The sequence below is a fragment of the Eriocheir sinensis genome, chromosome 11, assembly GCF_024679095.1.
Source record: "Eriocheir sinensis breed Jianghai 21 chromosome 11, ASM2467909v1, whole genome shotgun sequence".
Taxonomy (NCBI): Eukaryota; Metazoa; Arthropoda; class Malacostraca; order Decapoda; family Varunidae; genus Eriocheir; species Eriocheir sinensis.
The window spans coordinates 24,581,096-24,605,278 of record NC_066519.1 but is presented as its reverse complement, the minus strand read 5'-3'; the positions used below and the strand labels follow the sequence as shown (position 1 = coordinate 24,605,278).

Here is a 24,183-nt window from a genome sequence, read left to right as displayed (position 1 = left end):
AGGAGAGATGGTGAGGAGGGGCTTTGTGGCTTCTGCATATGGTGTTTCAGAGTCTGCAGAGTCCAGGGGTGAGGCAAGTGGTGCTGAAGGAGGTGACCTTGAGCATGAGGAGGCTAAGAGTGCAAAGGCTGCCTGGAATGTAGCACAGGATACCATGAGAAAGATGGCTGAAGATGTAGAGGCACCAGACATTCCCACAGATGAAACTCAGCTGTCACAGAGAAAGTAGGAGTATATAAGGAGCAGTGGCTTAACTTGTTACAAAAAGACTGATGTCCTAATTCTTTTGATATGTATGAAGGGATATATTGGTTTAGTCTGCCATAAAAAGATGTCATAGAATGTGACAATGGTCATGTGTAGGTCTTCAAGAGTTGAGGTGTGGGTGGCTATGGAGACAGCTTTGAAGTAGGATGATTATATGTAACATATTATAACACCTGTTGAAGTGGACAGACAGAAAGATGCATTGATTGGATTCAGGTCCCTCAGGGAAACAGTCTTGTATGTAGATTGATTTGCTTCTGTATCCTTTGATTTCAAGTAGTTGTAGGATGGAAACTAATGTTGTGTTGGTGCTGTTGGTTGGGCTGCCAGGGTCTGGGAAAACCAAACTGTGCAAGGCTCTCAAGGCTCTCAGTGAGGAGACAGAGAACTTTGGGAAGCTGGTACTGGCTCATGTGTGTTATGATAAACTAATTCCACTGTCTGTTCAGAGAGAGTTTGTGGAGCAGAAGAAAAGTGAGGAAAAAAGTGGGAAGGATCGTAACAGAACTGACGGAGAAAACTGTGAAATCACTGTCGAGAATGAAAGCACCAAAGAGTTGAAGACTATGGATGAGGAAAAAGACTTTGAGGGTGATGGAAATGAGGGACAGAGTATTAGTGAGGACTGGAAGAGTGCCCGGCTCAAGATTCACTCTCAAGTTGATCAGCTTCTCCATTTTATCAACACCAGAAGAACTGAGTCAAGTGTTGAAGATTTTTTTGGCATTCCGTTTGGAGCACTAGAAGGGGACATGTGTGTGATCCTCCTGGATGACAACTTTTACTACCGTAGCATGAGGTATGAGTTTTACCAGCTTGCTCGGAGGCACAGTGCTGCATTTTGCCAGCTGTATATGGAGTGCAGTGTGGAGGAGGCCATGCAGCACAACAGTATGAGGGAGGAGAGTGTCCCGGCAGAAGTGGTGATAACCATGGGGGCACGTCTGCAGCCACCCCAGCCACACCTCCACCCTTGGGAGGCCAACACCTGTGTGCTTCAGGGGCAGGGTGAGGGTCAGGTTCGCCAGGCATGGAGTGCAGTGGTCCAGGCCTTCCAGCATGGCCTCACCCCTGTAGAGGACAGAGAAGAAGAGGTGGCTGAGGCACGCCGCCGATGCTCCCAGAGTGTGGTTCACCAGGCAGACCTTAGTCTCAGGGCGATAGTGAAGCATCTAATAAAGAAGGAGTTGCAGAAGGCAAGTGATGGTGAGAGAGACAGCCTCCCAGCCTCCCAGGTGGCTGCACGCATCAATTCAGCACGGCAGGCAGTGTTAGCCGATCTGAGGGAGGGAGTCCTGGAAGTGCTGTCCTGCTTGGCTGATGCTATCACTAAGGACAACAGGCAGGAATTTGATGCCTTCCTGGAGGTTGAAATGAAGAAGAAATTGTAAGAATATCTAACTGAGAACTGATCAAAGAGTTGTTAATGGCAGAAAGCACTAGTAAAGGCCATTTCTTGTTGATAACAGAAGTCTCACTGTTGGATCAAATTCATAAAAACATTAAGGCTCTAACTTGAACTTGCCATCCTGGAAGTTGATAATCAAATGTGTAATGCATTTTTGTCAAGGGAGATTTCATAGGGTCTGCAAGGAATGAGTTACATACGGGTGAGTCACATCAGGTAATTTGCAGTTACACTTCAACAGACTGACTATTTGCAGCTGATAACCCAATCAAGTAAATTTTCAGATGATAATATAGTAACAAGACTTTTTATGCATTTTTAGTGTGGGTGCTACAAGCCATGTATATATTACTGTAATTAGTGTGACATTTTTTTTGTATCGTAGTAAAAAAAACTAACCAAATGCAAATTTTTTTCTCATTCTTCCTGTGAAATCTAATTTTATCATGGAAATGCAGATGTAAGGCAATTATCAGTAGACTGTCATAGCTCAAATAATAATAAAAAAATAGCTGTGAGTGGTTCTAATAGCCATACCAAGTAATAGAGGAATTAACAGCTGTGAGCTAATAGCTTAAAAAAAAAAAATAAGCATGTTTTCAGCTGATAAACTCGAAAAAAAAAGATGTAAGTACATTGGTGACAATTATTATCAGCTGATATTGGAAAGTAACAGCTGTGAGTGGCTCTGATAACCATATGAAATGAATAAAAAAGAAATAAGATAAATAATTTTTACCATGATTTTTTTTTTCTTTTTAGTATGAGAAAATAAATGGTATGCACAGCTTTATTATTGCAATTCTTGTACATGTGATGCTAAAAAGCAGTAGTCTAATAATCAGCGCAAATAATGTATATATATAAAAAATAAAAAAAAAACAGCTGTAAGTGACAGTTCCCAGGTGTTGATGCCATCGACGGCAGGAGCGGCGGCGGTGTTGTAGGAATCAGCTCGCAGTCGCAAAATAGCTCGCTCGCAGAGAGGGGGCCAACTTGCTATATTTCGCTCACCGCTATCATTTACTTGCCCCGTTTCGGCTGCAATGTATGGCACAAATATCAGAAAAACGTACACTTTTGATCAAGTGGGAGCCTTATAACAAACGATCGAACAAGGCATATTTTTGAAAGAATTATACCCACAGAGTTATATATAGTTATATAGTCTATAACTCTGTGATTATCCCACGTACGTTGCTGCATATGTTGGTTTGTTTTCTTGCCAGCAATATCAACCATCACAAAGATCACAAGTGGACAAAACTAGGATGAGAGCGGGAAATCAGGGAAAATGCGAAAAATAATGGCAGTAGAAAATAAATTATCTGCAGAGGGGAGGGGAGGGGAGGAGGAGTGTAAAATCTTTATTCCTAGGCCTATATATTACTCCTATCACTCCATTCCAGATAAATTAATAGGTTTTCCTGCTGTGTATTAAAAACAATTAATGGCAGTAGAAAATGTATAAACAGCTAGGAAAGGGAGCAAGAGAATGGAAGAGGAGGGGGAAGGAAGGGGGGAGATTTACCCTATTCTAAAATTTCTATCCTTAGGCCTAGCTATTACCCCAATATTAACTCTGAGCAAATTAATGTTTTCCTGCTGCATATATTCCCCAGTGCGCATGCGCAGTGGACATCAGAGCGACTTATTTCTACGAGGAGGTATTTCTCGCTTGTTCCCCTCGCCACCCTCAGGAGGACAGGTCACGGCCGTTGCTGACCCGGCCTGACCTGACCCTCGGGCCCGGCGCCGCCATGGAGGAGGTGGACCTGGCCGAGGAGGAGCCCAGCAAGCGAGAGGATGCTGTGGACCCAAGAATACAGGTGCGTGGGGAGGATAGGAGAGGAAGACATTGGTGACCCCCTTAATATTTTGACGTCCAAATATTTTTTCGTGTCCTTTTTGATGATTTTGGTGCCGTGAAACATTAAGGGAAAGTATTAGGGAATGAAGAGAAAGGAAGGAAGGAACACCAAGGGGAGAGACCTAAAGAGCCATTCAAAGAAGGCCTCACTGTGATGCCCATATACTTTTCTGTCCAATTGAGGTTTCTGCTGTCCATTTGAATTTCCTGTTGTCCATTTGAGGTTTCTGCTGTTCATATGAGGTTTCTGTTGTCCATTTGAGGTTTCTACTGACCATTTGAGTTTTTTTTGCTGTCCAACTGAGGTTTCTGCTGTCCATTGAGGTTTCTGCTGTCCATTCTACTGTCCAATTGGGGTTTCTGCTGTCCATTTGAGGTTCCTGCTGTCCAATTGAGGTTAAATTTCTGCTGTCCATTTGAAGTTTCTGCAGTCCATTCTGTTGTACATTTGAGGTTTCTGCTGCTGCAACCATCCTGAGGGCAGCAAGGCCTATACAGTGACTCCTATGTAATGCATCCACTTTCCACGTGGAGCAAGACGCAACACATCCGATCACGACCACTCACTCACTCCCAGCCTTTTTTTTTTTTTTTTTTCTCCCTGTCCTGTAGGCCCGGTAGGCTTTCTTTAGGGGCCTGGTGGTTGGCCCGACCCCGTCATGGTGCAGGCAAGTGTTTATAATGGCTATCCATTCTTGGCTCATGCTGCCCCCTGGAGCTCATTCTTGATTTCACTTGAACAGTTCCTCTAGAGTCTGGTCTTCAGGACAGCATGTGGGTAGTCTTAAGCCACTCAGCTGTGACTGAAAGATTCCAGGTGGTAGCGGCAGATTCGAACCCGTGTCATGCAGAATGCGGTGAACATTGGACCGACATTCTAAGCACTCAGCCACCACCTCCCTGTTACAGTGTTTTCATAAGAAATACCATTGGTATTATTGGAAACAAGTAATTACACATATGAATATATTTTTTGATACAAGAGAAGTGTTTGTTGGTATTATTACTCTACGTTAATTTATCCCCAGGTGGAGCTGGAGAGGTTGAACACAGCTACTGACACAATAAATAAGCTGGAGGTGGACCTTGATGTAAGTAACTCATAACTAAAAGTCCTAAACTCCATGTATAATGTGACACACAAATACTTAAAAGAGTTTAAAAAGCAGGATATGCTTTTTGTACAGTAGATAAAAGAAAATTAGAAATTGAATTTCAGTGTGAAATTCATTTGTTACCTGTGCACATTGTATTGTCATACAGATATGTTACCTTAGAGATCATGGACAGTTCTGAATCCAGTAGTAGAGTGTGATATTTGGTGTTTCCGTGTTTTTTTGTTTTCTTTACCTTGATTTCATAATTTGCATTCATTTTCCAACTCACCATGGCAATATTTTCACTTACTCATGATTTTTTTGTCCTCCTCCTCCTCCTCCTCCTCCCAACACCTGCTCCACCCCTTATGCCTTACCTCCTCCTTCCTTCTTGACTATCCCACACTGCTCCAAAAAACAATTTGCAGGAGGCACGCATGTTGTTTCGTCAGCTGCTATCAGACTCAACACAACGCATTGATGCCTTGGCCAAGCGCCTCGGCAAGTGTGTGGAGCAGTCCCGGCCTTACTATGAGGCTCGGATACAAGCCAAGCAGGTACAGAGAGAGAGTTTTCTTTTTAGTTGAGTAAGATTTGTGATATGTATGTTTATATATATTCAAATGAGATGTTTTGCATGTTATTTTAATCAAAACATATGTTGTCACTTGTATAATGTCAATACTTATATGGTTTTGTAAGTTGCATTAGGTACTATATATGTTTTTGTGATCTTACTGAAACCCTTATATTTGTTGCATGTTAAGTAGGTACAAAGGAAAGCACAGCAGGTACAGAGAGAGAGATTTTAATTTGAAAAATTGTTTTATATATGTTTTATGAATTTAAATTGGAACTATACTAGTTAAAATATTGGTTAGATATTTTTTTATATATTTCAATAATAGGTTGTGTATGGTTGATTATTTACCATACATACTAATAATGAATAAAGGTATCTTTTGTATCAGCACAAGTTGCATGCTTAGTTCACACTATGTCCCGTTTAGGCATTACGTGAGACTCAGGCGGCAGCTTGGCGTTACGAGCGAGCCAGCAGCCAGCATGCAGCAGCCCGGGAAATGGTGTTCCTGGCTGAGGAGGGGCTCATGGAGAAGGGGTGTTCCTTTGATCACACCTGGCAGGAGATGCTCAACCATGCCACATCAAAAGTAAGCCAAAAAAGAGTATGGGAGCAAATTTGTCTTCATTCATTCATTCATCTTTGACGCCTGCTCCTAGGAGCTCCCACCAAGGGATGGCCATGGCAGAAGAGTTTCCATCTCTCTATCCAGACACTCCCTCCTTGCCTGCTCAAAGTTTCTCATGGATCTTTCACCCCTCTCCCTGTCATACTCCTGCACCCTATCTCTCCATTTCACTGGAGGTTGTCCTCTAACATTCCTTCCCTCAATCTCACTCACATACACCCTCCTGGTCTTCTTACTCTCCTCCATTTGCTCCATGTGGCCAAACCACTTTAAAGTCTGTCACTTCACTTCTTCCACCACTCCACACTTTTTCCCTTCACCCACGTGACACATTCCAAAAAGCTTGTACACACTTTCATTACTCATTCCATCCATTCTACTCACACCACATGCACTCCTCAAATAACTCATTTCCACTACCTGCACTCTAAGCCTCTGACTTTCATTCCAGGCCCATGTTTCACTTGCATATGTGAGGGTTGGTACTATTATTGTATTTCTCAAATCCCTCTTTACCTCCATGCTGACACTTCTGCCATTCATGATACGTCCCAAAGACCCTACCACCTTTCTTCCTTGCAATGCCCTTTCTCTTGTCTTTCCTTCTGTACCACCATGCTTACACATAACTGATCCAAGGTACTTCAACTCATTAACCTCCTCCATTTCTTCATCATCATCATCATTTCATTGACGCCTGCTCCTAGGAGCTCCCACCAGGGGATGGCCACGGCAGAAGAGCTTCCAACTTTCTCTATCCAGACACTCCCTCCTTGCCTGCTCAAAATTTCTCGAAGATCTTTCCCCCCTCTCCCTAACGTACTCTTGCACCCTATCCCTCCATTTCACTGGAGGTCGTCCTCTAGCGTTCCCTCCCTCTATCTCACTCACATACACCCTTCTGGTCATCTTACAATCCTCCATTCGCTCCATGTGGCCAAACCACTTTAAAGTCTGTCGCTTCACTTCTTCCCTTCATCCCTGTGGCACATTCCAAAATGCTTGTACACACTTTCATTACTCATTCCATCCATTCTACTCACACCACAAGCACTCCTCAAATAACTATCCCCATTATCCTTTATCCCATTTACTTTTCCCTTATTTTCAGGTGAATGATGCAGAGAAAGAGAGAATGGAGAGTGCCACAGAGCATCGCCGTACCTCTGCTCTTTATCATGAGGCTGAGACACGTGTGAAAGCCCTGCAAAAGGAGCTGAAGAGGGCCATCGCTAAGTCCAGGTAAAGGGGTAGGGAGGGACAATGGCTGTGTATGTGTATGTTTGTGTGCATGTGCGTGTGAATGTGTGTGTGCATGTGCGTGTGAGTGTGTGCATGTGTGAGATGGGGGCGGGTAGGCAAGTGTGCGTGGGTGTTTTTTTTTGTGTGTGTGTACGAGTGTGGTGTTTTCTGCATGCATGTATGTAGGTTTGCTGCTTTAGTCTTTAGTTGCTCCATCATTTTTGTTGGTAGTTTTCACTTCAGGCCAGGTTGTTAGAACATCCTTCAGGGCCCTATTGCATGGTCAATATTAGGGCTGATGATTATAACTTGGGTTTCTTCTCAAAGGAATGACATGTTCCAGGTGCTGGTACTCCAGTTTTGGAACCAGTGTCAACTATACAGTGGGGTCTATCTCAGTCAGTTACCTGATGGAAGAATTAATTAGTGCTGATGTTAGATCAGTGAGCCCACTAACATGTTTGATCACAATTACAGTCGTCCCTCAAATAGTACGGGGGTTAGGGACCCAAGACACCTGTACTATTCGAAAATCCATATAAAATTAGTGCCCCTCGAGAAACACTCCTGGGCACTCCTACGAAATCCAAGTCCCGCCTGGCTCAGCTGTTACCCACAGGCCTAAGTTGCCAGTTATGCATTTTCTGCTGCAGTCACAGTGTAGTGTTACCACGCTGGGAAGGGGGGGGGGGGGGGTTGACGGGGGCAAAGCCCCCCCCATTAGAGGTCAGGATATTTAACATTCGGTTGGAGTAGTTTAAATATGCGTCGCTTAACTATATAATTTGGATGTGTAATGTTGTATTTTGGAGGCGCGGAGTCAATCTCCACAATTACCGTTTCGTATCTTTATTTCAAGTATGAATTAGAGAGCAATAGAAACTGGTAGAGAGTAAGAGAGTGTGAGTGTATGACATGGCTCGCTCACTGACAATGTGAAGGGCAGCGCTGCCAGGATGATTCCATTGCCCAGCGTGATAACACTATAGCAGAATATGCATAACTGGCAACTTTGGCAGGCGAGTTGAAGCTGAGCCAGGCAGGACCCTGATTCACATGGTAAGCTCTCCCTACCGCAACGTAACTCGTACCAAAACGTAACTTCTTCTAAATCTGAATTCTTCTGCAAGGTGAATACCTTTTTTGAACGGTTTGGGGTGCATTCAGTAGGTGTTTTGGCATGTCTCTTGGGGTCCATGTTCATGTTATGTGGTAATGGAGAAGCGTAGCTGAGGTTGTGCACACACACAGACTTAGGGAAAGGGTATAGGTTTCAATCTGGCAAAAAAGTGTTCCTGATGTTGTGCACACACACGGACTGAAGGGATGTTCATGGGAGGCAGTCTTCTAGAATAGTGTTGCCACTTACGCCATGGCTACTTGGTGCAACGAGCGGGAAATTAAAAAAAAAAAAAAAAATATGACTATCCGTATAAAACCAAAACATACTATTGGAAACCGTACTATTTGAGGGACGACTGTATATGATATTGCAATATTCTTTAAAGATAGCATATTTTTTTGCTAATTAGCTCATTTTGGTCAAGCAACCACTGCAATTGGAAAAAAAGTTTTGCTTCAAGAAGGTGAACAAATCTATCTGTTCCTTTTAATTCTTAACCTCCAAACTGATGTAGCCAGGATCTTTATATGAGTGACCAATCAGTTTTCAGTAAAAGGAGCTGGAAAAGCTATTTACATTTTACTCTGACTAAGTTGTAACCAGGCCATGGGTCCCTGATGGCTGTCCTAACAAATGAGCTCTTTTAAGTATATTAGAACTTTTATTCTTTACTTTTGTTGGCAGATTTTTTTTTATATGTACATGGTATTATTACATTATGATTGACATTGCTGTTCATTTGCACGGATGTGACAAGTTAAATGTAGGACACATGTTTTGTGCTCTCTCTCTCTCTCTCTCTCTCTCTCTCTCTCTCTCTCTCTCTCTCTCTCTCTCTCTCGCTGGGGGTCAAAATTGCGTCAAACTTCAAATTCTCACATCAATGCATCGATGCAGCAAATAAAGCAAACAGAATGTTGGGCTTCATTGAAAGAAACTTTTTATTCAAGAATAAAGATGTAATACTTCCGCTCTACAATAGTTTAGTCAGACCCCACTTGGAATATGCGGTACAGTTTTGGTCTCCCCACCATGCAAAGGACATTGCTAAACTAGAAGGTGTTCAGTGTCGAGCAACAAAAATGATCCTTTCCTTGCGCAACAAATCCTACGAAGAAAGGCTTTCCACCCTTAACATGTTCTCTCTTGAGAAACGTCGCCTCCGAGGAAAACTGATCGAATGTTTTAAAATACTTAATGGTTTCACGAATGTAGACAGAACAAAATTGTTTATGATTGATGACACTTTGTGAACGAGGAACAATGGCATAAAACTCAAATGTAAACAAGTAAATTCAGACTGCACCAAATTTTTCTTCACCAACATTGTAGTGTGAGAATGGAATGAGCTCCCACCATCAGTGGTGCAGTGTAACACGATTGACTCCTTTAAAAACAAGCTCGACCGTCACTTCCTTGAACTTAATATTAACTAGAGTAGAAAAGCAACGTTTTGGAGCCATCTGATTAATGTAAAATCACTTTGGTTTAAGGACAGACCACCTAGTCTGGACCATGGGGTCTGTGTGGTCTGATTTTCTATGTAATTCTATGTAATTCTCTCTCTCTCTCTCTCTCTCTCTCTCTCTCTCTCTCTCTCTCTCTCTCTCTCTCTCTCTCTCTCTCTCTCTCTCTCTCTCTCTCTCTCTCTCTCTCTCTCTCTCTCTCTCTCTCTCTCTCTCTCTCTCTCTCTCTCTCTCTCTCTCTCTCTCTCTCTCTCTCTCTCTCTCTCTCTCTCTCTCTCTCTCTCTCTCTCTCTCTCTCTCTCTCTCTCTCTCTCTCTCTCTCTCTCTCTCTCTCTCTCTCTCTCTCTCTCTCTCTCTCTCTCTCTCTCTCTCTCTCTCTCTCTCTCTCTCTCTCTCTCTCTCTCTCTCTCTCTCTCTCTCTCTCTCTCTCTCTCTCTCTCTCTCTCTCTCTCTCTCTCTCTCTCTCTCTCTCTCTCTCTCTCTCTCTCTCTCTCTCTCTCTCTCTCTCTCTCTCTCTCTCTCTCTCTCTCTCTCTCTCTCTCTCTCTCTCTCTCTCTCTCTCTCTCTCTCTCTCTCTCTCTCTCTCTCTCTCTCTCTCTCTCTCTCTCTCTCTCTCTCTCTCTCTCTCTCTCTCTCTCTCTCTCTCTCTCTCTCTCTCTCTCTCTCTCTCTCTCTCTCTCTCTCTCTCTCTCTCTCTCTCTCTCTCTCTCTCTCTCTCAGTATTGTCTACACTTATATTCCCTAAAGTCTTTACTTATTACATGGAATGTTGTCACTTCATCAATACTTAGTTACCAGTTTTCTTCTACACATTTCAGATAAGATTTTCACTGGTCTCATTTACTATTTTAGTAAGTTCCTAGGTAATTTAGTTGTCATTATTGTTGTTGCCTCATTACCATACTGAGCAAAATGAAGGGGCCACAGCCTTACAAAATAGGAATCTAGCTAGCTACAGCCAAAGGTGGAGAGGTCACGTATAGAAAGATGAGCAAAGACATTTGTTATAGAAGTTTACATTTTCTGCAGATTCCCACTCAATCTTATGCTAGATGTATTGGAACTTCAATAGGTGCAGGATTTGATTTCAAAGCTGAAGTTTATGAGAGGAGTGAATAGTGTCAGATTCTCATGCCTAGCTCTCAAGTTTTATTGTAAAGGAGCATGTGAGGTTACTAGTATATAACAAGTGATAGGTAATGATTACATCCTTGTGATGCTGCAAGGTGTCAGAGTTACCATCATTGTTTTCTGTCAGTGTTTTTTGTGTGCAGTGTCCATATGGAGGGTTTGCATAGATAATTATATAATTATTTGGGTTAGAATGTTTCCATACTATCACAGCACCATTTATGCAAGAGAGTAAGGCCAAAACCTTTGTATTAACTCCACTAATTGACTTGATTGATTGCCATCTGTATTATGTACCATGCTAGGTGAACAGAAGGTTATAGCAAGATATAGCTATCCCATATTATTTGTGCTTGACCAAGATTCAAACCTGGGACTTCTAACTTTTGCAGTGAGTAAACCAATCACTACACTCACACTAAGGTTAAGATGGGAGCTTGCGCCATAGCTGCGCATGGTGGCAGAGCTCATCTCCGTCCTGTTTGCCCTTTGAGCTGGTGGGAGAGAACCCATTAACCAGACACAGGGTCAGTATGTCATCCAGGTTACCCCACTTTACCTTCCCCATGTACCCATTTATTGACCATCCTGAAAGAAAGGATGAACAGCTGGGTGAGCTGCATGCCAACTTCCCAGCCCAGGATTCGAACCCAGGCTCGCAATTCCGTAGTTAGGAATGCTAAGCACTGCAATGCGGAGGCGCGCTGCTAACATAACATTGATTCAATGACAGTATTGGCTTGAGAATATTTTCAGGGTCATTTCTTCCTCCTGTGCCTTTTGTTATGTTGTCAAACAAATTTTGTTTGGCTTGTGTATGTAGGTGGGTAGGTGTGTGAAAATAAGAGAAAGCTATATAGCTAAGAAATCTCTTTTTGAGTGAGAATGCATATGTGTGAGGTTAGCAAGGCTCATGTAAGGTTAAGTGAACTTGAGGCCAAGGAAGTATCAAAAGCTTCTTCATATTCATAAGTGAGACTAAGGGTGAGAAAGCTTGTGTCTGACTGCAGAGGTTTTGTGGCTGGAGAAGTGTGTGATACTGAAAAAGCACATGTTGGGCCAAGGAAGTGTGTGTGTGTGATGCTCAGAAAACTTTTGAATTATACGTCTAAGATAGCTTGTGCCCAGCTGAGGAGGTTTGTGTGGCAGGGGAAGTGTATGTGATGTTGAGAAAGCTTTTGTGTGGCTGAGGAGGTTTGTGTGTGGCTTTGCAAGACTGAAAAAGTTGTCATGAGTAGCATAGTTTGTGACTAATAAAGCTTTAATGCATGTGTGACATCCTAAAGCTTATGATACAGTTGAAAATTTTTGTGAGACAAAGTTTGTGTGGAACTAAAAAGCTTGTCCAAGATGGGAAAAAGTTATTTCTGACTTAAGACTCTTTATTCTAAGGCTGATAATGTTTGTATGAAACTAAAATGGCTTTTATGCTTATAAGCACATTTAAAACTAAAATTGTTTTGTGTAGTACTGATAAAAAGTGACATGACATACAGGCTTTGATGTGCTTGTGAAAACATACTAACTACAATAATGTTGATCTGCAATACATTTCTTTGATGAAACAATTATTTAACAGGGCTGCTTAGTGAGGTCTATCAGGATGCATTGATAAATAGTTATAATTCTGAAATAAGTTTCTTCTTTCAATCTTCTAGGGTTATTGAGGCATATTATTATTATTGTTCCTGACAGGCAATGAGGAGGTGTTGCTCATGGCACGGTGGTTGGCCAGTGTGTCCATGCATATCTGCTAACACACATTCATGGAGCACCTCACACTTTGTGAACCCACTACAGGTTGAGAATCCCTTATCCGAAATTCCTGGGACCGAAGGTGTTGTGGATTTTGGATTTTTTTGGACTTCGGAATATTTTTACTTGAATCTAGATAAAATGAAGGGGATTATTCACAAGAGGGTAGCCTACTAATTTTGAGATGCTGACTGCTTATTTCTGGACAAAATATGATGCTGTTTATTATGGAGATAATTTTTTTTTTTTTTTTTTTCTGGAAATCACTAAATGATTGACTTTTCAATGCCTATTGTGCACCCTCCGCCGCAGCCACAAAATAGCCTGCAGAGAGGTTAAACTTGCTTACTATTTCTATATTTCACTCACCGCTCGCAGAGATCACAAGCGGACAAACTATAACAAAACCAGGCAAATTAATGTTTTCCTGCTGTGTATTCCCCCAGTGTGCATGCTTATTGAACAGCAGAGGGACTTTTTTCTGCGAGGAGGTATTTCTCGCAACACCGGCTGGACCGCCACCACCGCTGCCATGTTCCGCTCTGCACAGCATATTTCCGCTGCCCCACGCTGCGTGCCGAATAAATTTTAACTAACCAAACCTAACTACGTAACTTAAATAATGGAGGGGCTTTGCCCCCCTTGACTCCCCCCTTCCATTTGCAATGGAAAAGCAGTATGATAGTGTGTTGTATGGACACAAAATATACTTCATATATGGGGGGGCTTCGTGCCCCTTGACCCCCTTCTATTTCTTGGAAGTCACTTGTTACTGCACTGCATTTAGGGACTAAAAAAGAATCCACGTTGTAAGTATTAATTTCATCAGGAGCCTACCCTCTCAAGAATATTATCCTAAATGAAAGCTGAAATAAGTCAGCATTTTATTTTTAAGTAATGTACAAGTAATGATGCTTGTCATGTTACACTCGTACAGGGAGGTAAGATTCAGATCTCACGTAAAAATGTTTTGTACTGACTGTACACAAAAAAAAAAAAAAAAAAAAAAAAAAAAAACACGCAAAAAAATGATGTAGTGCTGAATACACAAAGATCACACACCAAAGCACAAATGCAGTCGGACAGGAGTGCATGAGTGCTATTTCTACGAGTTTACAGCACGAACTAAGACTAGGGTTGCCAACGTGCCAACCTTTCCTAAAAATACAGAACTCCATCTGTTCTGTATTTGGCTGTCTGAATGGTTAAGCAGATAAAATTCAGTATTTCAAAACTGTAGTGAGTTCATTTTTTGGTGAACCACAAAACCAGGCCATAAAATTATGTTTATCATGAGTCGTCCTGAAATACGTGTAAAATGCGCATCATAACGTCCCTCCCCCTTCCTCCTGCCTTCACCAGCAGTGGGCAGCAGTTGTCAGTCATGGCAGGCTAGAGAAATTTTAGGGTTGCCACCCGTTTCTTAAAATATGGATTCGTTCTGTATTGCAGAATGGGATGTAGCGTTCCTTATTTTTTTAGCTCAAGGTGGCAATCCTAACTGAGACTATATTCCCATTGTTCTCTGCTTTGAGTACTCTCGTCTTGCGGCGAACAAAGGGAACCCACTCTCATGTCTTCGATTTGTACAAATAGACACGCCAGTCATCGTTGAAATACCAACTTGGTCGGCTAGGCTGACGTCAGCCGATAGAATCGGTCTATTGGCATCCTCCCCTCCCCTTCATGAGCCGTCACCCAGCAATGGTCTGTGGTTCCTCCTTGGAGGGACGTACGCGTTTGACCCTGACAGCCGCCATATAGTCTGTGTCCACACCTGTGAGGTGGTAAAAAAAAAGAGTTATGTCAGCATTAAAAAAACTTTCGGATTTTGGAATTTTGGATAAAGGATTCTCAACTTGTATTATCTTACTGAGCCATTCACTGAATTAAAGAGTTACTCTGCACCAAAGAAAAGGCATCCTCCTTCCCCATTCCTGTTGGGGTTGGGTTGCTGAGAGTTGTTGGGAAGGGAGCTGGACAGGAACTAGAGCCTATCCCTCAGTACATGTGTCATATATTTTTTGGTTTACACCCAATGGCTAATATTTCTTTTATTTATTTATGTATTTATTTTTCAATTTATGTGTGTAGGGGCTTACCATTATTTGTCGTACTTTTGTGAAGCTAAAAATTATTTTACATGTTTCTCAGAGAAAGCTTTTATTTTTTTATATACATGTGTGAGGCACAATTACCATTCCAAAGTTGGGGAAAACTGTCAATGTGAAAATTATGTCATTTGGATTTTAGACAGAATTTCATTTGACTGCTGATTTGTAATTATCAAGATGTTGATGTAGTTTTGCTCTTAAGTGCATTAGCAAGCCCAGGCTGAGTAGCCAATGATTTCCTTAAGCTGTGGTCACTGTGTTAAGAGAGTGATGTTGTCTGCCAAATTGCTTCCTCCTCCTCTCTTGATGTATTTATTTAGTTGTGGTTCTGGTACCTTAGACATGATTATTTTACCTTTAGATTATGATTCCTTTTCCTAGTAGGTGACAACCATCCTGCCTGCATCTTGAATGCTGTTCATTTTTTCTACTTTTGTTTCTCTCCCAAGTTTGAATGCACGCCGCAGCCTCTTGCAAATGAATAACCTTGTGAGGATGCATCAGCTGCAGTTGCTGTAAGTAGGTCCTGAGCAGCAGCTGTAAGTAGGTGGTTCAGTCTGCAACAGCACCAGGGCCACACCAGCCAGGGTTCCCCCACAGCTCAGCACAGCAGTGTCGCACCACAAAATAGGATGTCAGGTAGACTATCTCTTCAACCACCTATGGGAGACAAGGCAGGGCAAGGTCCTCTCATCATGGATTCTGGTCACATCATTCTCTTTCGGTTTTTCTGACTGTGGTCATTCCCCTATTAATATACTTCGTAGAATTGTCATAGATTGTTTAGAGTCGTAGCAGGAAGGAAAAGGATGTGACTCAGAGGGCCCCTGTGATGTGAGGACTAATTGTCACTAGCTCTATCCCCTTCAGTGGAACCTCTTGCCCTTATATAAACTAACATTGTGGCCTTAGGTGCCTTATACTTCCATAATCTTAAATTTATGCTCCTCATTGACATATTCAGCTATTTCATTCTTAAATATAAAATACTTATTTGTTCAAACAGACATCTTTGGGATATTTTATTATGAAACCGAGAAGTGAGATTCTGAAAACTCAGACTGTATGTGTAACCTGTAGGGGGGGGGGGGCAAAGCCCTTTCTAAAGAACCATGAAGGAGGGAAGGGCTTGATGTTTACTATATCCTGTTCAGGAGAGGAGAGGGGATAAAAAGGAGGTAGTCAAATGGAGAACACGTCATAGTTCCACATTACTAATACATTAAGAAGAGAGGAAATTGAGAACCAGAAAATTAAGGAATTTAGAAGACTTGCACTGTAAAGCCTGACATTAGTACTGTAGCACTTATGACCTCATCTTCAAGGGCTCTTAGGGACCAGCCAATGCTGTAATTAAGGTCATGAGGTATTCCTGAGGGCTCAGCAGTCAGTCTTTCCCACTATCTTTGACGTATGTTGGCATTTGTGTGGCCCTGAGTAGCTGCTTGATTACTGTTTGCAGCTCACATACTTGAATGTCACTTAGATTGATTATTCAGAATGATTTGTACACCTTTGTATTTTTTGCTAAAGCATACCTTTATTAACATTTTTTTTTTGCCTAGTTCTTTCTAGTTCTTCATGAGTGTGCCTGGCTTGCACCCATGTTTGTTGGTTTGCTGTTTGTACTTCTTTCCATTTATTTACTGAGTCACTAACAGCAGACTTGCCTTGCAAAAGACTTAATTATTATACAATTTTTCCCAAAAAAGAATATCATGAAGGTACTTCTTTCAGTGATCTGTGATGTGTAGGGAGGAAAGTTAAATTAGAAAACTTGTCCAGTAATGCTGCTTCAAGTAATTTTATATATGAACTGTAGCAAAACTGTAATGTTTTAAAATAATCACAGTCTGTAAATTATGACTTAACAACCAGTGGAGAATTACATAAGCAGTTGACTAAAGCAAATCATTCAGTCCAAGGAATCAACCTCAGCAGCTTGTGTCTTCCTCATTGGTGACAAAGATGTGTCCCTGCAGGCCCTACTTTGAGCTCAAGGCTGCTGTGAACCAGCAGCTGGAGGCGCAGAAGCAGCAGGTGCGGCAGCTGGAGGAGAGTGTTGGGCGAGCAAAGATGACCTACTCCCAGGCCCTGGCCAACCTGGAAACCATATCAGATGAGATCCACCGTGTGAGTGTAGTGTTAGAGGGTGTGAGGAGTAAGGAAGAGTGGAAGGAGTGAAGCAAGGGATCATACAGGACAGTGTAAGAAAGAATGAAGGAGGAAGGGTATAGGCATAAGTGGGAGATTTGTGATCATGATAGCTTTATTAACAGAACTGAGTTCAAAGCCTGATAAAACTGTAAAAGTTAGATTGCATGGAGAGTTTGTATCAAGTGAACAAGGCCCACACATGGAAAAACTGAGAACCTCGCATTAACAAAACTGCACAAAACAATATCCTGGTTACCAACAACCCCATTGTCTCCACAGAACCGGCAGTGTCAGGGTCTGGGTGTGCGGGGGATTGGTGTTGGAGCAGACTCCCCTTTGCCTCCCATGCACAGTGTGGAGGCTACTTTGCCCCTCACCACTCAGCCTCTGCACTATGCTGCCTCCACTCCTGATGTTGTTGATGTCTCCCAGGAGTTCAAGTCTCTGCCAGGCAAACTTAGCTCAATGGCAGCTCCAATCCTAGCCACAGCAGTAAGTTGATTTTCTAGTGTTGGGTTGTTACGGAAGAAATGACTTACGATTGACTCTTTGGATACCTTTCTCAAGAAAGTTTCTTGTGTAATATGTATGTAGGGAATAGCCAGGAAGATACCTGCTGAAATGATCAGAAGCCACTCCCATTTATATATACAATTGGCAGGGGGGGGCTGCAAGCCTACCAAGACCCTTTCGTGTTCTGACTTTGTTTCCCTTTTGCCTCATTAGCACCAGAGTAGTTCAACATACTCTCTAAAGACAAACTCTTACTTTCCACACCACACCTCTACATTCATGCTCACACATTTTCCTCAAAATTATCCAAATTCAATATGGGCAAAGAAATCATTTATGCGTTGAAGTCCCCATCTGGTGGAGGGAGGATCACAAGTACCCTCAAGTTGAACTGCACTTTTTCTGATCCTCACCTAAGAAACACGGTGTCTTGATAGCTTTTCCAACTTTTTCTTCATTAATTTCTACAATATTTGCAGTCCCCATACTGATTTCCATTCTGTGGAACACCACTCCTACCCTAAAGCTCACCTTCTCTTCACCAAAACACAGGTTTCTGAGGCTACTGACGCTAATCTTTATTGTGTTCCCCCTACTATCTCTGTCCTAAATTTGAATCCAAATCTGAATGTTAACATCTTCATGGGCAATGACATCACTTGCTCTTGGGAGAATTTTCCACCATCTGGCTAAGACTTAACCCCCTTTGGCCGCAAAAGTTTTTCTCGGGAGATCCCCCTGAACGCAAAAGTCAGCGGGAAATGAACTTTGAAACTGAGAAAACGTCATAAAAGGTGTTTTATAGAAAATTTTGTGGCGCACCCTGCTGTGAAATCCGTTTCTTTCTAGGTTGTCGCATTTGGCTGGAATTCCAGATTCCCCCAAAATTCTTAACTTTTTACTGGTGTGACGTTCAGAAAAAATTCTGGCATTATGCTTCAGTTCGGTGGGATGACCTGAGGATGTACTTTTCTGATTTTAAGTGGAATTCCAGAACGAATTAAGCTCATAAACCCGGGTATGTCTGTATTCAGTTTTTGGGCTGTGAAGTCTTCAGTTGATTATGCTTTTACATTTACATGCTTTTTTTGACTTTCCAGCAGTCTACTCGGGTAGCTATCACCCCAGCAGTCTCCTCAGCCTCCAGAGTGCCAGCTGTCCCTGATGGCTGTGAGGAGAAGAGCAAGAGTGTAGAGGAAGGAAAAGGAGAAAAAGGAAAACAAAGCAATAGTGGTGGAGAGGGGAAGAAGAGTAGTGTTGGAGAGCAGCCTGCAGATGTTATTGTGGAAGAGGTGGATGGAGGAACCACCAGTACAGACTTAAGTGGCTGGCAGGTAAGGGGAGGTAGCATGAATGTAAGAGTTCAACATTCTAACATTAGCCATTGATTACATGGTGCCACACAATAGATCTCTCGTGCCTGCAGAAACAATGCTTTAAGAATTATTCTAGTCTTGAAACCTGAAAATATGTAGTTGAGGACAAAGATACTGAGCCAACTTAATCAAACTCCTATGCAACTCAGTAGCCCCTTTCCATGCGTAGTCATTCTTCTGCCATTCCATACCCCATCCACCTCCCACCTCATGTGAATTGCTGGGACAAAATGGGTTACTGAGTCACCATCGAGTTTGGAATAAGATAGATTGATATATTTGTCTGCAACTGTCCTATTTTAAAGTATCTTATTTGCACTTGTCCACAGTGCTAAAATTTCAGGAGCTTCCTCAAGAATTGCTACAGTTGTAAAGGAAAAATATATAGTTTGGTAATAGGAACTGCACTTTTTTTTTAACATGGCATAACCTTTTGGTTCAGGTCATTGGTCTCAGCACCCCACCCCTTGGCCCTTCACAACAGTACCTCACTGTGGATGATCGGGACTCCACTGTATCCGACACTGAGAGTCTGGCCAGGTGGGTGAGGCCTGGGTGTGTGTGTGCTTTTTGATTAAGTTGATCGAGTAAAGTTTTGTTACTTTTTGGTCATTAAGAATATATCTTCTGTGTATTGTACCTTTGCCTTCTGACTATTTCTTAGATGTGCTTGATATTGGTATACAGGAAAAGATGTTGGATTCCTTTAAATTATTTTATCTAATTATTATGCATTAGAGCAGCCTTGTTGGCCAGTGGTCAGCAATCCTTGCTTTAGCACAAAATATATGGAAGTAAAAATTAGAAAAGATGAGAAGCGTTGGTGAATTTACAAAACTTAAGAGCAGTAAAGTCAGTGATCTCCATAAATTTAATATAGACAAGATTGAAGAAACTGAAGAATGGCAGAAGAAAACAATCAGTTGCATGCCCCTAAAGGTACAAATGGCTGTCACAAATAATATGGATCAGTTAGGAGGATGGTACTTTAGTAACAATCTTTCATCCTTTTCATATTACTTTATTATTGACATTACATATACATATTTCCAGTATTGAAATGCTGAGTGATGAGGCGATTGCTGGCTTGATGCTGGATGAGGAATTGGCACAGGCGTCCTCCACCATGTACCCCACCATCTCCTCAGCACCTGTAGTGGAGCCACCACTGCCAGTGTCATCATCCATACACTTCCTTCCCACCTTCTTCCACACTTGTGGTGGTGAAGAGAGTGGCAGCCATCATCCAGGTAGGGAGGAGGGGATGACTCCACAGCCATCACTGGCACCACACAGCTCTACTATTGGTGGAGGTGGGGACTGCTGCAGTGGCATCACACATTCTCTCATGGGGCTTAAGGTGGACTCCCATTCTCCAGGAGCCCGACCCAATGTGCCCCCAGACAGCCTTAGTTTTACTCAACAGGACTCATCCTCAGAGCATTCATCCCCTGAAGACCTGACCCCTGGATATGCTCCCCTCAGGGATACTCCAGGATCCCCTGATGACTTCTTGCCCCCTGGTCAACCCTCACCCCCAAGTACCTCCACCAGTGAGGAGGCACCTCACTGTAGTTCCTGGGTCCTGGAGAACACACCAGTGGTACAGAAATAAATGACTGCAGCTTGGCTAGCAACAGCTCCTGGAACGGTGGTGGTATGTACTAGTCAAGGGGCAGTGTGTGTGTAGTGCATTTTCTGCAAATTATTGTAGAAATTATCCCTTAAAATACTTTCCCAGTTATTTTAGAACATCAGCAACATATCCTGCTGTAATTTACAAAGTACTGTGTTGAGAAGCCCTGAAACTACAAACTGTAAGAATGAATGGCTTGAGATTGTCATGTGTTTAATTTTTAACCGTGCCAAGTGACTGCCCCTCCTGCCCTGGGTGCCTCTGGTGCTGGTCAGTGTTCAGTGCTTACTAGTTGTCAGGCCCAGTTCATGCTATATATAACACTGAATTGTGCTTGGAAAGGCCAGCCATTATTTTCTTATGCCTTCATTATGAGGTGAAATATTATATGCCCTCTCCCTCTCTCCTAGCACCACAGCCCTCTGTGCACAACTTGCCCTTATTACAATATTACTGAATATATATATATATATATATATATATATATATATATATATATATATATATATATATATATATATATATATATATATATATATATATATATATATATCTATATATGCCTGAGTATTCTGCACACAGCCCATCCAGGTGTTCATGTTACAGGCTGCTTGATAAATGGGTACCTGGGGAAGACAAAAAGTAGAAACCCAGATGTTACACATGCCCTGTGTCCTGGGGTAATGGACTCTTACCCACCACAGGCCTGAAATGCCAATGAGACGGAAATGATAATCGCGTCTACACTCAGATATAGCGTATCCCCCCAACTTTACTTATACCAAGGTTTTTACTCTTACAATGACCATGCTTCCCTGCCATGAAGCTGTGATGATTACAGCAAACCCTCATTTTGATGGCTGTCTCTGATACCCTGTTCCCTCATGGGGGTGGCCGTGACAAGTGTCTCCAACTTTCCGTTTCGGAACTCCCTCTCAGTACACTCAGTCACTTGCCTGCCAACTGTCTCCAATACACATCCACTCTATTGATCTGTTTCACAGGTGGTCTGTCCCTGACACCTCTCAATCATGTCCTCTTCATAGTCATCATTACACATCCAAACCATCTCTGAACACCATGCTTCACCCACTTAAATTCCCCAACAAGCCACACCCTTTTTTGCTATTAGACCCACATCAAATCTCTCACATGATTTCATTGCATTCTCCATCCCATCCTGACATAGCAAATGAGTTATATAAGATCATTATATGCTTGTCATGATTGCTGACCTATATTCCACATCAGTGACTAGTGCTTATAACAAAAGCTGGGAGGGTAATAGTTTCTTCTATACTCTTTATCCCCATCCTCACTATTTTTCCAATGCACCTATTACCAGACTGCTCTTGACTTCTCTCGCCCTCCAGGTTTTCATAGAACTGGCACTAATACTTAAAACAGTTACTTTCTCCATCTTCTCTTCTATCAACCAAATCTTACAGTATCTTTGCTCTAACTCTGTATAGCTTTGCAAACTTGAGTCTACTCTCTTGCCATCTCTTAGCATAACCTTACTCTTACCAACATTTACTTTCAACACACACACAGCAAAAAACATTCATGGTTCTAGTTTAACTAATATCCACTGTCAGGTTGTTGTTTTTTTAAACTGTTGGTGATTGGACAGAGGATAAGTTTTGTAACACGAAAAGTAGTCTTGGGATCACCATAATTTTTTCAGTAAATCTTCAAGCAGAGCACAGATTTAATGCAGTACTTGCATTGGCTAGACCTATCCATACATTACAAATCTACATGTTTTGTGGGTAGCATTACTTAATGGTATTTACTATATACTTACCAGGTAAAGTCATCTATGTAAGTGTACTTAATTTCTTGATGCCAAATACTGTCACCATTCCTCCCAACCAGCTTCCAAAGAGCCACAGAACAAAGCCAGTTACATAAGTGAACATAATTCCTAGCTACTATCAACTGGTGGCCTGACTTGATACAACAGTGCTACACTTAGCCTCGGTTGCATTTACACTGAACAAGTTGAGTAAAGTTGACTCACAGTAGGTCTAAACTCCTAATGATTCACTATACGAGGATATTATTTGTATGTATCCTACAAACCTTGCATAACAGGAGTGTAGCAGTTATGTCAGTCAGAGTCAACGCAACTCGTTGGTGTAGTTTGTGCAAGTTGGTACTTAATAAAGTTTTGAATAGGGAGTCATAGATAAGACTGGCTGTGAATTTACTCTACTCCCTTTGTTTTAAGGCAGCCCTATCCTTTCATGCCTTCATTCATGTTATATTTACTTAATTTCCATTATGAAATTAAGTGATATACTTTCAGCCAAAGAAATAACTGTTGATTAAGTTTTAAAGTGAAATGCTGTATATTAAAATTCTTTAATTTGTTGAAAATATATGTATATTGATGACTGTTACCCATTAGACCCCATGAGACTCGGTAGTTGTTGAATTTTGTTAGTGGGTATGTCTTTTAAATAGCTTTCTACTATAGAATGCTTGGTTGATAGGTTTCAGTCAAGAGCAAGACATCTAACTATGCCAGGAAGCTTGTGATTCTTCACATGCAATAATTATTGTGGCTTCAAAATATTGAGATAAATTTGAGCATTGGCTCCCTTGGGTTTGCCTCTATCTGTTACACTGCCAAACCATTATTCCTTTCTCTTTGTTTCTGTTCATGTCTGTAACTTCGTTGGTAGCTTTGGCCATCTGGGCATCTCTACTCTTGAGGGTGTAACTTAAGGTCCTCCACAAGCTTTTTCTTTTAAAAAATACTCCTTTACATTGTAAATGCCTGGTCACACGAGCATTTGTTTCGGCAATTTTATCATCGATCTCGAGAATTTTGCCATCGGCGGCACCGGCAAGTCTCGATATGGAGGAAGACGAACATGCACGTCTTGTATTTTCGATACTGAGAACACTTCACCTTTTCCATCTCCTCTCTCCCCTTTTAAATGGACTTTATACACCTTTACGTTACCTTTTTTTTGACCCCCCCTCCCTCCCCATGCATGTTAACACAAACAGACAAATACAACTACACACACCCCTTTAAAGAATCCCAGATCACCAAAAGTGCAGCTGGCAGCAAGACATCAAAGAAGATTTAACTGCCTTGCTCATCTCTTAATTGCCTTTACCTGCTTCCCATCTATATATATGCTTAAATGCACCCTCTGTTTTGGCTAGCATTGTGTGACCACACCGGAGGTAAAATCACCGGCGTCAAAACTTGCCGACGTAAATACTCGTGTGACCTGGCCTTAAGTGCTTTCTCTTGACTGTGTAGCACACTTGGGTGAATGACAGGGAGCAAGGGGTAGCTTCCACTGTGGGCAGTGGCCTTTTAGGAAGTGACCACACTGCTGACAACAGTCTAGTGTTGGGTATTTATAAAAATTATCCTAAAAACAAAACATTCATAACACTATGTAGCCTTATTAAAAAACTAAATCTAAACACTATTTAAAAGTGATTTAGTTGTTGATAGCTGACATACAAGACCCATGTGCTGTGATTGATGTGGCAGAGCATTGGACAAGGAAATACCCAAGGCAGCTAACGTCCAAACCCACTCAACATCCTGGAACCACTATAATAGCCCATATAATTAAAATTTAGTAGTGAGTAATAGAGCACCATCTATGTATTATGGCAAGGCTAGTAATACTAAACAGACTAGTATTACAGCTATCTGGTGCTAAATAATGCCTGAAACTATTTAGCAATTACTTTTCAATGCTCTATGAGGTGTTGAGGCAAGAGGCTTTAATATCAACAAATTCTTGACTTGTTTGTAAATAAAAGTGCAAATTTTATCTTG

The 24,183-nt window shown here is 41.9% G+C and overlaps 2 protein-coding genes across 3 annotated transcripts; both read left to right on the top strand.

The window, feature by feature from the left end:
* The first annotated feature begins 224 nt into the window (after window positions 1-224).
* LOC126997093 (L-seryl-tRNA(Sec) kinase-like) lies at window positions 225-2,193 on the top strand. Its single transcript, XM_050858151.1, has one exon. The coding sequence runs from the start codon at window positions 555-557 to the stop codon at window positions 1,656-1,658; it is 1,104 nt and encodes a 367-aa protein (XP_050714108.1). The 5' UTR covers window positions 225-554; the 3' UTR covers window positions 1,659-2,193.
* Window positions 2,194-3,318: 1,125 nt separating this feature from the next.
* On the top strand, window positions 3,319-24,178 carry LOC126997092 (uncharacterized). Of its 2 annotated transcripts, XM_050858149.1 has the most exons (11): window positions 3,319-3,504; window positions 4,574-4,636; window positions 5,071-5,199; window positions 5,653-5,814; window positions 6,965-7,095; window positions 15,134-15,199; window positions 16,667-16,817; window positions 17,121-17,333; window positions 18,455-18,688; window positions 19,173-19,270; window positions 19,784-24,178. In XM_050858149.1, exons 1-11 carry the CDS (start codon window positions 3,436-3,438, stop codon window positions 20,343-20,345), a joined length of 1,878 nt encoding a protein of 625 aa, XP_050714106.1. In that variant the 5' UTR covers window positions 3,319-3,435; the 3' UTR covers window positions 20,346-24,178. The 2 variants fall into 2 exon arrangements, with proteins under 2 accessions (XP_050714106.1, XP_050714107.1); XM_050858150.1 differs by lacking the exon at window positions 15,134-15,199.
* Window positions 24,179-24,183: the final 5 nt, after the last annotated feature.

What these genes read in the sequence shown, in the direction of transcription:
- LOC126997093 (XM_050858151.1), top strand. Translation starts at nt 555, where the DNA reads ATGGAAACTAATGTTGTGTTGGTGCTGTTGGTTGGGCTGCCAGGGTCT.
- LOC126997092 (XM_050858149.1), top strand. Translation starts at nt 3,436, where the DNA reads ATGGAGGAGGTGGACCTGGCCGAGGAGGAGCCCAGCAAGCGAGAGGAT. An exon ending in CTCGGATACAAGCCAAGCAG is followed by an intron (nt 5,200 to 5,652) that starts GTACAGAGAGAG and finishes TGTCCCGTTTAG; the next exon opens with GCATTACGTGAGACTCAGGC. An exon ending in CAGACTTAAGTGGCTGGCAG is followed by an intron (nt 18,689 to 19,172) that starts GTAAGGGGAGGT and finishes CTTTTGGTTCAG; the next exon opens with GTCATTGGTCTCAGCACCCC.